The sequence below is a fragment of the Poromitra crassiceps genome (genome assembly GCF_964638095.1).
Source record: "Poromitra crassiceps genome assembly, chromosome: 7".
Lineage (NCBI taxonomy): Eukaryota > Metazoa > Chordata > Actinopteri > Beryciformes > Melamphaidae > Poromitra > Poromitra crassiceps.
The window spans coordinates 55912069-55925539 of NC_139628.1; the positions used below are offsets into that span (position 1 = coordinate 55912069).

Sequence of the window (13471 nt, forward strand, 5' to 3'; positions counted from 1 at the left end):
TCAGAAAAGTGATGTCCAAGTTAGGATCAGAGCAATCTGGGCACCTATTAGTCTAGTCATCAGAAAACTGCTGCTAACTCTACTGAAAACTGTTCCAAACACTGAAATATCATATGGAATCAAATCCAATCAAAACTCTGGCCTCTTGCTCCCATAGTGGTTTGTTATGTAATATAATATGCACAAAACACATTTCTGCTCATACAAACTTCTGCTCATACACACACACACAACACACACGCATGCGCACGCACACACACACACACACACACACACACACACACACACACACACACACACACACACACACACACACACACGTGAGATCAAAAGTGAGATTAATCTTCTCCATAGATAAAATGATGAGAAAGGTTTTCTGCACAAACTTACCATTTCTTTCTCACTGCCAAGGCTGTTAAGAATATCAGCACAAATAGGCCCACTGCAACGGCAGGGATGGCAATATGAAGAGGCGTGATCTTAACTCTGGAGGAGCCAGCATCAATCTCAGGTGGGTCTGTCAGGACATGACATGATCATTTAATTGTATTATTATTATTATTAATATTAAGTTGAGTATCACTGCTATAACACACAGCCAAGTAACACTCTTCCCGACTGCTCTGACCCGAGCGGGAAACATTTCACAGCGAGATACTCTCCAAACACACTAATCTTCAAGGCTTTCGTCCTCTGACTCTCAGACACACCCTCAATCACAACCATACCAGCATTTAGTATTTTAGGAATTTTACACCTAACTTACATTTGACTTTGAGGAGCATTGCGCTGTTCACGCTCTGCCCTCCCTTATATGTGACGGTGCATTCTACAGTCTTGTTGTGGTCAGCCCGGGTGGGCTGGAAGGTCAGTGATGATCTTGCTTCCCACTGGCCACTGTCAAGCCCTGCTGATTGTACATGTAGTTCTCCAGAGTGACTCCAGGTGAAGACGGGGGGATGAGTGGGACAGGAGTGAGACACAGAGCAGGAGGCAGACACATTTTCACCCAGTGACACCACCTCATTCACATGCATAGTGATCGCTTCTGGAGAGCCTATAGGACAACAGAAAAAAGGTAGTGATTTTATATATTATAGGCCTATATTAACCTTTAACCTTTGCCAATGGTGCCAAATTGACCTGTGAAATTAAGGGATATTTTCCAATATATAGGAACAAACTCATAGGCACTAATGTGTATTTAGGTGGCTATACTGGCCTTTTGCTGTTTGGATATCCAAATCTTTTTGTCATAGTTGTGACGTTTTGCCTTTGTTCTTTGTCTAGGTTTTGTATTTCTTTCTGTATTATGTTTCTCATTCTTTTAGTTGTAGTTATGTGTAGCTATGTTTCCTGTCTGCCCCAGATGTGTCTCTTTTGTAAATCACCCCCCATAGTATTAGTCTTGTTCCCATCAGTCTTGGGCGGATCATTGGTTCCTGTTACGCGTGTCATATTGTCGTGGTGTGGTCTTTGCTAGTGAAGTGTCAGTTTATGTGTGAAGAGCTCTCGTCTTTGGTTTCCTGTCTTCTGCTACTTTGCCACGCTGCCGTGCATTTGGGTCCTCACCATGGTTCTATGTAACACTTTTAGATTTCTACTGGGTTCTTGAAGTGGCCCCTGGTTTATAGTTTACACAATATACTTAGTTTGTAACATAAAACTGGAGGTAAAACACTTAGTAAAGTGATCTTAAATGCAATGAGCTAAGTGAGATGCAGTCATTTAGAGACATGAAAAAGAAAGACATCCCTTGATTTTATTCCCTACAGTGATTCCCAAAGTGTGGGCCGCGGCCCACTGGTGGGCCATGGAGGCACTGCAGGTGGGCCATGGAGGCACTGCAGGTGGGCCATGGAGGCACTGCAGGTTGGTCACCAGGAGCAAAAAAAGACATTTTTGGACTAATACAAACTACCATACTAACTTGAATAATACACTAGTAATAATAAAAATACACTAATACAAACTAGGTTAGACCACCCAAATCAGTGTTTTCATTTGACTATACATCCTGGAACTTGGTGCTAAAGGCATTAGCATACTCGATCCACGTACATGAAACGGTTAGCATTTGAGCTAACACATTGTAACATTGTAGTAGCAACATTATTAATGTGATTTGGGTGATGTACCCCAGCATGCCAACTTTCAAACCATGTCAGGCTAATTTGAATTCAATCTAGCTAAAAGCAAAGAAAATTGCAGTGCATTATTTGGAGAGTGGAAGTGAAATGCTTCTGCATTTTCTTTTCAAAGTTACCTTACCTGCAGGCAAATATTTCTGAGGGGGGGGGGGGTGTTGGTAATCTGGCTTTTGGGTATTTTGCCAACATTTTTTGTATGTGTATGGATTATTAATCTGCCATATGCCCAAATTCACATGTTCTGTGAAATAAAAATATATAGGGAAATACATCATCTTTTGCTGATCAGAGTTGTGGTTAAAGGGTTCCGTGGACCCTGGAAGATTTTCAGATTTCAAAGTGCATGAGCCCCGGCATTCCTATGTTTTTGAACCCCTGCCCTAGTATAAATAATTAGTGGAAAGACTGATTAATTATAAACAATAATTGCTCAGAAATGCAGGAGATTAAGTCATGATGGTAAAAGTGTGGCTCATTACCAAAATGTGAGTGTTGCAGGTATCCAGTATTAACCGTGCTGTACTGTTAAAAGTTTTGATAATGATTACAAATCTTACTTACTGGTCATTGTAATGGAGACTTCCTTATGCCAATAGGAAGCATTATCATAGCCTCCCATTTCAATCCTGAAAAAGAATGGCCCTGTGTCAATTGACTGGAGCGGATCTATCTTCAGTGAACAGCTCTTCTTGTTGAGATCTCCAACCAGCGCCGCCCGATTCCTGTACTGCTGCATCATTTTAGCTTTAATTGGGTGGTAGATCGCATGATATCTTTTGTTATACCACATCCCAGTGAATGCAGTGACCTTCCTCTCTGGCTCTGGGTAGTTATATGAACAGGGAATCACCACACAGGATCCCAGCAAACCTGTAACTGAGGACGGCACCTCGGCGCTCCAAGAGGAGAGATCAGCATGAATAACTGGAATAAAGCAAAGAGGCAAATGTCATCAGCTGAGACAGGGACAAGGAGAATATGAAAAGGATACAGACACTTAGGAAACACAATCTTACTGGACAATCTTGAGTTGGAACCAAAAAAAAAAGACACAGCCGAGGAGCCAATTAAAGGTTCGCACACCAAAAAATAAAAAAAAGTGCACGTAGGCTACTGCATGTTTTAGGTCTATGATTTAAAGCACCTCTTATCAGCAATACAAGCTTATAGTTTCATATACAAACTATGCACCATACCTGTTAAACCAAGGCACAGAAAAAAGAGTGGTCTTTGTACAGCATTCATGTTGCCTCTCAGGGTCGACCTGCAGCTAAAGTGACACTGAAGAGACAAACCAGGCAATAGTGTGATGCCACAGTCACTTCCCTTTGATATGTTGTGAGTCATCTAGTTTCCGTTTCCATTATTTTACATTGTTACTATGCTGCATTTTTACATTTACCATTCTTTTTTCCTCACCTATTATCTTCCAACCGTATATTTTTCAGCTTAATGTCCTCAACTAAAGACTAATAATAATAATAATAATTGATTGGATTTATATAGTGCCTTTCTAGACACTCAAAGTGCTTCACATATCAGGGGAGGGAGGGGGAGGGAACTCAGCTCATCCACCACCGATGTGCAGCGCATCACCCAGGTCCCCACTGACTCCTCTAATATAGGGCAGTCACCACATCTGTTAGTTATGCAAGTTCAGTGCTAAGTCTAGACTTGATATTATCTTCTAATTATCGTGGCAAAGACCACTAGTGACTTTGTCACTGATATAGCAGAGCACCAAATGTCCACATTTCAAAATGTCACACGTCTTTTCTGCTAATTCAGGAATCAAGCATTTTAAAACTACAACAGCGATATAAAAATAGATTTCATCATACTCACTCTTACCATGATAAAGCATGCCTGGTATATTTCATGTGTTCATATAAGGGTTTAATGTTGATTTTCACAGCTCGCTTTTATTTTCTATTTGTCAAACAAGTTGTTTGGCTTATACAGTTTGAGTATAGGAACTGACTTCAGCACTCATATGTACAATAATTATGGAGATTATTTTATGGCACAAGGAATTTAATGGAGAATGCATGTCATAGTCATAGCATATAAGTGTGAATGACAGTAAGAAACAGATGAAAGAAAAACTAGCTACATAATGTCTGAATATTGCTGAGACAAAGACAGAAAATAGCACATCATTATTTCCACCATTTTCATGGTCGAATAAACAAACAATCAGATCAGGCAAAAAATACATAAACACATAAAGACTGCATCCCTTTTCCACTTAATTGCAAGGTTTCTTGTTGATGTTATACATTGGCGTATACTGCATCATCATCTGCTGCACATTCAGCCTGTAAAGGAAATAGGATACATGTATTTTCTCCATTTCATGCATGGGTAACACTTTATAATAACTATACACTATTAAGCATTAGTTAAGTATTAGTAAATACTTAATTCATCATTTATAAAGCATTGGCCATTATACATGAACACACTTATACATGTTTTATTCCTGATTAATAAGCTAATTTATATTTTCTTTAACAATTGTATTTAATCTCATTTATAAATGCTTTGTAAGGCATAGATAGTCCTCACTTTAGATTAGCTCACACAAAATACTTAACTACTAACTAACTTAACTAACAATTACGAACTACCTTAATTACATGGGGCATGACTATAGGGGTGGCCCGGGCCAGTGGCCACACCCTGAAATCTGATTGGCCACCCAAGTTGCCACCCCAAAATCCTGAGAGCACCAGTGTCAGCATTTTTCAAAGTCTTGGTTTAATTACAAAATTGTAAAGTTTTCTATGTAAATGCATACCTACCAAGGCTTTCAACTATATAAAATAAATGAATTATTATTATTTAATTAAATGCTTAGTAATGTATGAACAATGCTTTATAACTGATGAATTAAGTATTTACTCATACTTAACTAATACTTAATAGTGTATAGTTATTATTATAAAGTAATATGAGGGGAACCTAAAACACTGAACAAGACCTTATATATACATTACCTCCATGTTGCCATATACATGATCATTGGTGTTGGCATAGACAGCATTGGTGTCACAGTTAGAATCATTGGTGTTGGCATAGACAGCATTGGTGTCACAGTTAGAAAATGCTCCATCATCAAAGTTCTTCATCCCTTTGCTAAGGAGAGAGTGCAGAAAATAACAAGGTTTTGCATTCATTCAAAAGCAGGGCAGTTAGCCTGCACTTTACATTATGATACACATGACAGGGTATATGATAATGTAACTGTGTAATTACAGATAAATGATCAGAAAGTAGGTGGTAATTTCTGCTACAGTATGAACAAGAAACTATTGTTGTTATAATGTGTATTTTCTTGGTTAAATGACTGGTAAATGGTAATTTCTGTTGATAATGAATTATTAGCATGATAATACTACTTTAATGTACTGCAAGTTTTGTAATCATAATTACTATTAATAATAGACACTGGGAACAAACATTTGACTGTTGTCATTAGATTTGTTTTAAGTCACAGAGAAGCTAATGTTTGTTTATTCCAAACTGAGGTGAATGGTTGAAACCTTGTTGTAGGGGGAGGCTTAGGGAGCTCTCTAGTTTTGGCTGCATGCATGTCCTGTATAGTGGATGTTGGCTCGTCATCACAGCGCCCCCTGCTGTCAGAAAAGTGATGTCCAAGTTAGGATCAGAGCAATCTGGGCACCTATTAGTCATCAGAAAACTGCTGCTAACTCTACTGAAAACTGTTCCAAACACTGAAATATCATATGGAATCAAATCCAATCAAAACTCTGGCCTCTTGCTCCCATAGTGGTTTGTTATGTAATATAATATGCACAAAACACATTTCTGCTCATACAAACTTCTGCTCATGCACACACACACACACACACACACGCACTCACGCACACACACACACACACACACACACACACACACACACACACACACACACACACACACGTGAGATCAAAAGTGAGATGAATCTTCTCCATACATAAAATGCTGAGAAAGGTTTTCTGCACAAACTTACGATTTCTTTCTCACTGCCAAGGCTGTTAAGAATATCAGCACAAGTAGGCCCACTGCAACGGCGGGGATGACAATATGAAGAGTCGTGATCTTAACTCTGCGGGAGCCAGCATCAATCTCAGGTGGGTCTGTCAGGACATGACATGATCATTTAATTGTATTATTATTATTATTATTATTATTATTAGTATTAAGTTGAGTATCACTGCTATAACACACAGCCAAGTAACACTCTTCCCGACTGCTCTGACCCGAGCGGGAAACATTTCACAGCGAGATACTCTCCAAACACACTAATCTTCAAGGCTTTCGTCCTCTGACTCTCAGACACACCCTCAATCACAACCATACCAGCATTTAGTATTTTAGGAATTTTACACCTAACTTACATTTGACTTGGAGGAGCATTGCGCTGCTCACGCTCTGCCCTCCCTTATATGTGACGGTGCATTCTACAGTCTTGTTGTGGTCAGCCCGGGTGGGCTGGAAGGTCAGTGATGATCTTGCTTCCCACTGGCCACTGTCAAGCCCTGCTGATTGTACATGTAGTTCTCCAGAGTGACTCCAGGTGAAGACAGGGGGATGAGTGGGACAGGAGTGAGACACAGAGCAGGAGGCAGACACATTTTCACCCAGCGACACCACCTCATTCACATGCATAGTGATCGCTTCTGGAGAGCCTATAGGACAACAGAAAAAAGGTAGTGATTTTATATATTATAGGCCTATATTAACCTTTAACCCTTTAACCTTTAACCTTTGTCAATGGTGCCAAATTGACCTGTGAAATTAAGGGAGATTTTCCAATATATAGGAACAAACTGATAGGTACTAATGTCACTAATCTTTGTGTATTTTGTTTCTCGTTCTTTTAGTTGTAGTTATGTGTAGCTACCATGTGTCTTGTCTGCCCCAGATGTGTCTCTTTTGTAAATCACCCCCATAGTATTAGTCTTGTTCCCGTCAGTCTTGGGTGGATCATTGGTTCCTGTTACGTGTGCCATATTGTCGTGGTGTGATCTTTGCTAGTGAAGTGTCAGTTTATGTGTGAAGAGCTCTCGTCTTTGGTTTCCTGTCATCTGCTACTGCTGCGCATTTGGGTCCTCACCATGGTTGCATGTAACACTTTTAGATTTCCACTGGGTTCTTGAAGTGGCCCCTGGTTTATAGTTTACACAATATACTTAGTTTGTAACATAAAATTTGAAGTAAAACACTTAGTAAAGTGATCTTAAATGCAATGAGCTACAGTAAGTGAGATGCAGTCATTTAGAGACATTATTTCTGAAAAAGAAAGACATCTCTTGATTTTATTCCCTACAGTGATTCCCAAAGTGTGGGCCGCGGCCCACTGGTGGGCCATGGAGGCACTGCAGGTGGGCCATGGAGGCACTGCAGGTGGGCCGCCAGGAGCAACAACAAAAAAGTTTTTGGACTAATACAAACTACCATACTAACTTGAATAATACACTAGTAATAATAATAATACACTAATACAAACTAGGTTAGACCACCCAAATCTGTGTTTTCATTTGACTATACATCCTGGAACTTGATGCTAAAGGCATTAGCATACTCGATCCACGTACATGAAACAGTTAGCATTTGAGCTAACACATTGTAACATTGTAGTAGCAACATTATTAATGTGATTTGGGTGATGTACCCCAGCATGCCAACTTTCAAACCATGTCAGGCTAATTTGAATTAAATCTAGCTAAAAGCAAAGAAAATTGCAGTGCATTATTTGGAGAGTGGAAGTGAAATGCTTCTGCATTTTCTTTTCAAAATTATTAAATTAAAAATGTTGCCAATCTGGCTTTTGGGTATTTTGCCGACATTTTTTGTATGTCTATGGATTATTAATCTGCCATATGAAATTTCAGATTTCAAAGTGCATGAGCCCCGGCATTCTTACGTTTTTGAACCCCTGCCCTAATATAAATAATTAGTGTAAAGACTGATTAATTATAAACAATCATTGCTCAGAAATGCAGGAGATTAAGTCATGATGGTAAAAGTGTGGATCATTACGAAAATGTGAGTGTTGCAGGTATCCAGTATTAACCGTGCTGTACTGTTAAAAGTTTATCAGTGATTATGAATCTTACTTACTGGTAATTGTAATGGAGACTTCCTTATCCTTATAGGAAAAATTAGCATAGCCTCCCATTTCAATCCTGAAATGGAATGGCCCTGTGTCAATTGACTGGAGCGGATCTATCTTCAGTGAACAGATCTTCTTGTTGAGATCTCCAACCAGCGCCGCCCGATTCCTGTACTTCTGCGTCATTGTAGCTTTAATTGGGTGGTAGATCACATGATTCGTTTTGTTATACCAAATCCCAGTGAATGCAGTGACCTTCCTCTCTGGCTCTGGGTAGTTATATGAACAGGGAATCACCACACAGGATCCCAGCAAACCTGTAACTGAGGACGGCACCTCGACGCTCCAAGAGGAGAGATCAGCATGAATAACTGGAATAAAGCAAAGAGGCAAATGTCATCAGCTGAGACAGGGACAAGGAGAATATGAAAAGGATACAGCCACTTAGGAAACACAATATTACTGGACAATCTTGAGTTGGAACCATCGACATAAATAAGGTTGGAACCAAAAAAAAAGACACCGCCGAGGAGCCAATTAAAGTTTTGCACACCAAAAAATAAAAAAAAGTGCATGTAGGCTACTGCATTTTAGGTCTATATGATTTAAAGCACCTCTTATCAGCAATACAAGCTTATATTTTCATATACAAAGTATGCACCATACCTGATAAACCAAGGCACAGAAAAAAGAGTGGTCTTTGTACAGCATTCATGTTGCCTCTCAGTCTCAGGGTCGACCTGCAGCTAAAGTGACACAAAAAGAGAGAGAAAACAGGCAATAGTGTGATGCTATGCCCAAAGTCACTTCCGTTTCATAAGAAATGAGTCATCTAGTTTCCATTCCACCTTGGGGGCCCGGGGCACGGAGGTTCAGTGGTAGAGCTGTCGCCTCACAGCTAGAAGGCCCTGGGTTTGATTCCCGGCCGGGATGCTGTGGGCGCCGAGGGTGTGTCCCTCCCATATCCTCAGTGCCCACTGCCCAGGTGGGCTATCTCGTCAAAAGGGCCTTTCTGTGTGGCGTTTGCATGTTCTCCCTGTGCTCCCCAGGGGTTCCTCCGTTATGGACCCCCACTAAAAACATGCAGAAGCTCACTACAACCGAAGTTGGCCCCCGGGCGCTGTAGCCTACACAAGAAAGCTGCCCACTGCTCCTGGCTGCCCCCCAGAGGAAGGACAAGCCTGGATGGGATAAATGCAGAGACTATATTTCACTGGCCACCGTCAGCATGTGCGTGTGTGTGTGTGTGTGTGTGTGTGTGTGTGTGTGTGTGTGTGTGTGTGTGTGTGTGTGTGTGTGTGTGGCCGCATGTTGCCCCAGCAGCTGGGGACCCCCTGGACACTCAAGGACCCCGGGGCTATACGCAATTTGGATGGTGATAAACTTGTTTTACTAAAAGACCATGCCTCATCTTATACGCATCAGAAATGAATAGAGATGTTAAGATTAAGATGTATTATTTGTGTTTAATTTACCTTTGTGCTACTCCGAAAACCTTCACGTTAGTCAAGCGTTTTATTTTGAAAGTTATGACCGGAAGTCTTCTTCACAGTCCCTCTCCAAAAGCGGCAGCGAAGTGCACATCGGCCGATTACGCATGCGCGCTCATTTAATTCGACACACAATACGGTCCTCGATCGGTGGGCATCTTAACCCTGCGCTTTCTCTAAGATATCATCGATTGTAAGTGAAATATGTAACAATTGGGTATTGATGTGTGAGATATATTTAACAGAGTGTGTAATCAACGCTATATAGCTAGTTTCTTCACAAAGCCTGTGTTTCACTGACAGTCGCGTTGGATATCCTATACGTCACGATCATTTTTTTCCCCCTATGGTATCTATGTCAACCACAGGCCTTCTCATTTTCCTCTGCATATTCCAGGTGATTGGTCGTATTGGACATAGCATCGCCATGGCGTCCAGTGGCTGTGTGCAGCAGGCGGCAGCGGCGCTGCTGCTGCTGGCTCTCCTCTGCCTCGGTGCAGCCGCAGCGGAGCAGCAGGAGACGGGCACCGTGATCCCTGCCGAGAGTAGGTGCATCTTCCACCGCATCGTTACACCTCAGTGTCATCCTCCCCCTGTTGTTGTGACATTTTAGATTCGGTGTGTTTTCAGTGCGCTGCCTCAGTGATGATGATGGGATTGCAGCAGGTGATGCTGCTAGTAAATCAAGTGCTCCACTTTTGGTGCTGAGGATTCTGGGAATTGTAGGCTATCCTACACAGTGGTGTAGCCTACAGGTACAGGGTCCAAAATCAGCACCAGCCATCAGCCAAATTGCTGGTAAATGGTAGATTTGCTTCACTCACCAGCCAAAAAATACAATGGTAATCTATTGAGTGGCTGGTGGACAAAAAATGTAATTTTAGACCCTTATGTGACAGCTTTGATTACAGATCTGGATTACATGATTGGCTGATATCAGATATTATATGGTTTGACATTCTCTAACCCAGGGGTCACCAACCTTTTTGAGACTGAGAGAGAGCTACCTGAAATAGAGAGTGCTGTGGAGGGCTACCTGTTTGATATCATCTTCCCGAATAATATAAAATTGCTCGGTTACTTTTACATAATGATTATGCATTTAATTGGCTCCAGGAGACTCAGCTATGTTCACTAATTACCGACCGTTAGCGATTGCTCACAATCATTATTAATAATGTTTTACCAAGTGATCATAGGAAAACACAGATACATTTCAAAGTGCAAGTTTAATGATTTCTCTGTTAATCTGAACTAATCTGTTTCCACATTTCAAATTGAAACAATGTCAACAACATTTTTGAACATTATTCCTGAACTGCTTTTTTGGCGTTTCAAAAGAGAACACCTGTAAACACATCTGTCATCTGTCTGTGGTGACAACCGAAACATACAGCAACCCTCAATGTTATTTTATTTATGTATTTATTTATTTATTTATTTTTACATTCATGCAGGTGTTACGGGGGCACCTCATTGGCTCCCTGCGGGCACCATGTTGGCTACCACTCGTCTAACCCTTAAATTGTCACTATTTCTGAACTCCACCTGCCTCTTTGTCCAGGTCGCCCCTGTGTGGATTGTCATGCCTTTGAGTTCATGCAGAGGGCGCTGCAAGATTTAAAGAAGACCGCTTTCAACCTGGATGCCAGGGTGAGTGAAGCTCCTCCAGCACAGTTGGATTTGAGCCTCATCTTGTGTCCCTTCAGCTCTGTATTGTTTCTGCACTTCACCCGCATCAGGATCAGTCTTCTTTGAAAGGTTCTGTGTTATGCCGTTATTTATTTTTTTAAATTAATGTTTACGTCATACTTTAGCCCTGGACAAGAATAATAGTCTTCAGGATATTTTGTAGCAAAAGAGAAAGAAAAAAAAGATTAATAAAATACAACCACAGTTTTCATTCAGAGGAGCGGATAAACGTTTTCAGCACTGGCTTTCATCAGTGTTCTCATTATACTGTGATATTTTTTCATATATTATTGTGATATTTTGCAAATAGCCTACATGTAGGCTACTTTTCTTTTCTTTGTATTTTATTTTTCACTGAATGAATTTGAAGACTAAGTGCTCTTGGATCAGTTCAAATGCTGCACATTTTCCAGATTTCTGATTGGACAGATTTGACTAATTTGCTAAGTGAGGAGAGCCAATCAAGACCAAGTGAACCCAACCCCCCCCCCCCACCCCGTGCTAGTCTGAAACTGCCTGGATACAACTCGAAATGTAACCCCTCGAACAGTCATATTTTAACAATGTCTCCATGGTGTTTCCTCTGTCCCTGCCCCCTCCCAGACGGAGACGCTGGTGCTGCGGGCGGAGAGGCGTGCTCTGTGCGACTGCATGCCCACCAACTCCCTGCGCTGACCGACGCCCCCTTTGCGTTGTGCGCGCACTCACGCTTTCCGCAGCCAGCCAGCGCGCTACATCTGAGCTCACTTCCACTTCCCATCGCAGCCAGACGCACACAGAACAACCCCTTTCCCAAACATTCCTCCATGTGCAGAACCATCTTTATTTCGATTTATTCACACAACAGGCACTTTATTTTAGTTTCCCTTTGATTTGAGGTCATGTATTATAAGGCATGTGTTGTTTTGCCTTATTCAGGATTAATTTTTATACCGCTGTTCTGTTATGTTGTGAAACAAATGCCTGTGAAATCAAATGAGTTAGCTTGTTTTGTTTTTCTCATGGGATTGGGGTGAACTTGTCTCACATGTAACCTGACGCTGCCAGATGGGGGCGGTATTGTCTTCAGCGTCAGGTAATCTCACATGAGGCACACACACTACTATTTGTACTTGTAGTGTTTTTGACTGTATAATGTAGATAGAATGCATTGGTAAATTTATTCCTTGAATGTGTTGAAAGAGATTAATGTTTACGACAATTATAGACATGAACAACTGTAGCATCACATTTCGAGTACACAATGTAGTTTATATCAAAGTGCTTTATTAGAGTGCTTAACGAGTTAATGGAGTTACTAAAGAAAATTGGTGTAATTTTATTTGTGGCAACATTGCATCGTTTTGTAAAAGCAACATAAGTGTTCGATTTGCAATTTGGCTTCCTTTGCAAAATGGTTCAGGAACTATTTTTAATTAAACACTCTCCCTTTCCTTTGTAATAAACTGCTGGGGAAACGGTACTTTTATTAAGTAGACATAACAAATCTCACTATAGTTTAATTGTGAAATAAACTTGACAATAACTTTAACAAACAATATTGGACATAAATAACAGAGAAATGGGTCTTTTTCTGGTGGGGGGGGTAAAGTGTATTTGTAGATCTTGATTTAGCACAGCACTGTAGCATGGATTTAGAGCACTTTCTGTCAACCTATTGTTAATATAGACTATATGTATACAAATGTACACTGGTATTATGTAATGTAGTTGTATAGATGATTTTTTTGTCTTTTCTGTCAGACAGAGCTGTATGAAAGAATACAGATCAACTGTAGTAGAGAGTATGATAATGAACCGCTATGAGATAGCAGAGTGATGGAGGATGGAGAGAGGAAGACATGGGCATAGAAATGATAGTTTTACTGTTGTCTTCACGAACAGTGTCCTTTGTTAACATGTCATGAGTTTATCTTATTGTATCTGTCCATTAAAACATCTAATAATACTCTTCACTGGTCTCTTTCCTGCCTGCATGGGAGCTTCATCACGTCCATTGCCGACACATACACTACCAA

The 13471-nt window shown here is 40.7% G+C and overlaps 2 protein-coding genes across 2 annotated transcripts; one reads left to right on the plus strand and one right to left on the minus strand.

Annotated features, from left to right (window-relative positions):
• Nucleotides 1–4383: 4383 nt before the first annotated feature.
• On the minus strand, nucleotides 4384–8986 carry LOC310779725 (myeloid cell surface antigen CD33-like; the record flags this gene model as incomplete). The annotated part of the gene is made up of 7 exons (XM_083640218.1): nucleotides 4384–4468; nucleotides 5150–5288; nucleotides 5696–5785; nucleotides 6166–6292; nucleotides 6554–6844; nucleotides 8280–8642; nucleotides 8938–8986. The coding sequence occupies 7 exons, from the start codon at nucleotides 8984–8986 to the stop codon at nucleotides 4424–4426; spliced, it is 1104 nt and encodes a 367-aa protein (XP_083496344.1). The 3' UTR covers nucleotides 4384–4423.
• Nucleotides 8987–9898: 912 nt separating this feature from the next.
• On the plus strand, nucleotides 9899–12458 carry nicol1 (NELL2 interacting cell ontogeny regulator 1). Its single transcript, XM_083639620.1, has 4 exons — nucleotides 9899–9954; nucleotides 10159–10306; nucleotides 11326–11414; nucleotides 12057–12458. Exons 2-4 carry the CDS (start codon nucleotides 10189–10191, stop codon nucleotides 12126–12128), a joined length of 279 nt encoding a protein of 92 aa, XP_083495746.1. The 5' UTR covers nucleotides 9899–9954; nucleotides 10159–10188; the 3' UTR covers nucleotides 12129–12458.
• The last annotated feature ends 1013 nt before the right edge of the window (nucleotides 12459–13471 follow it).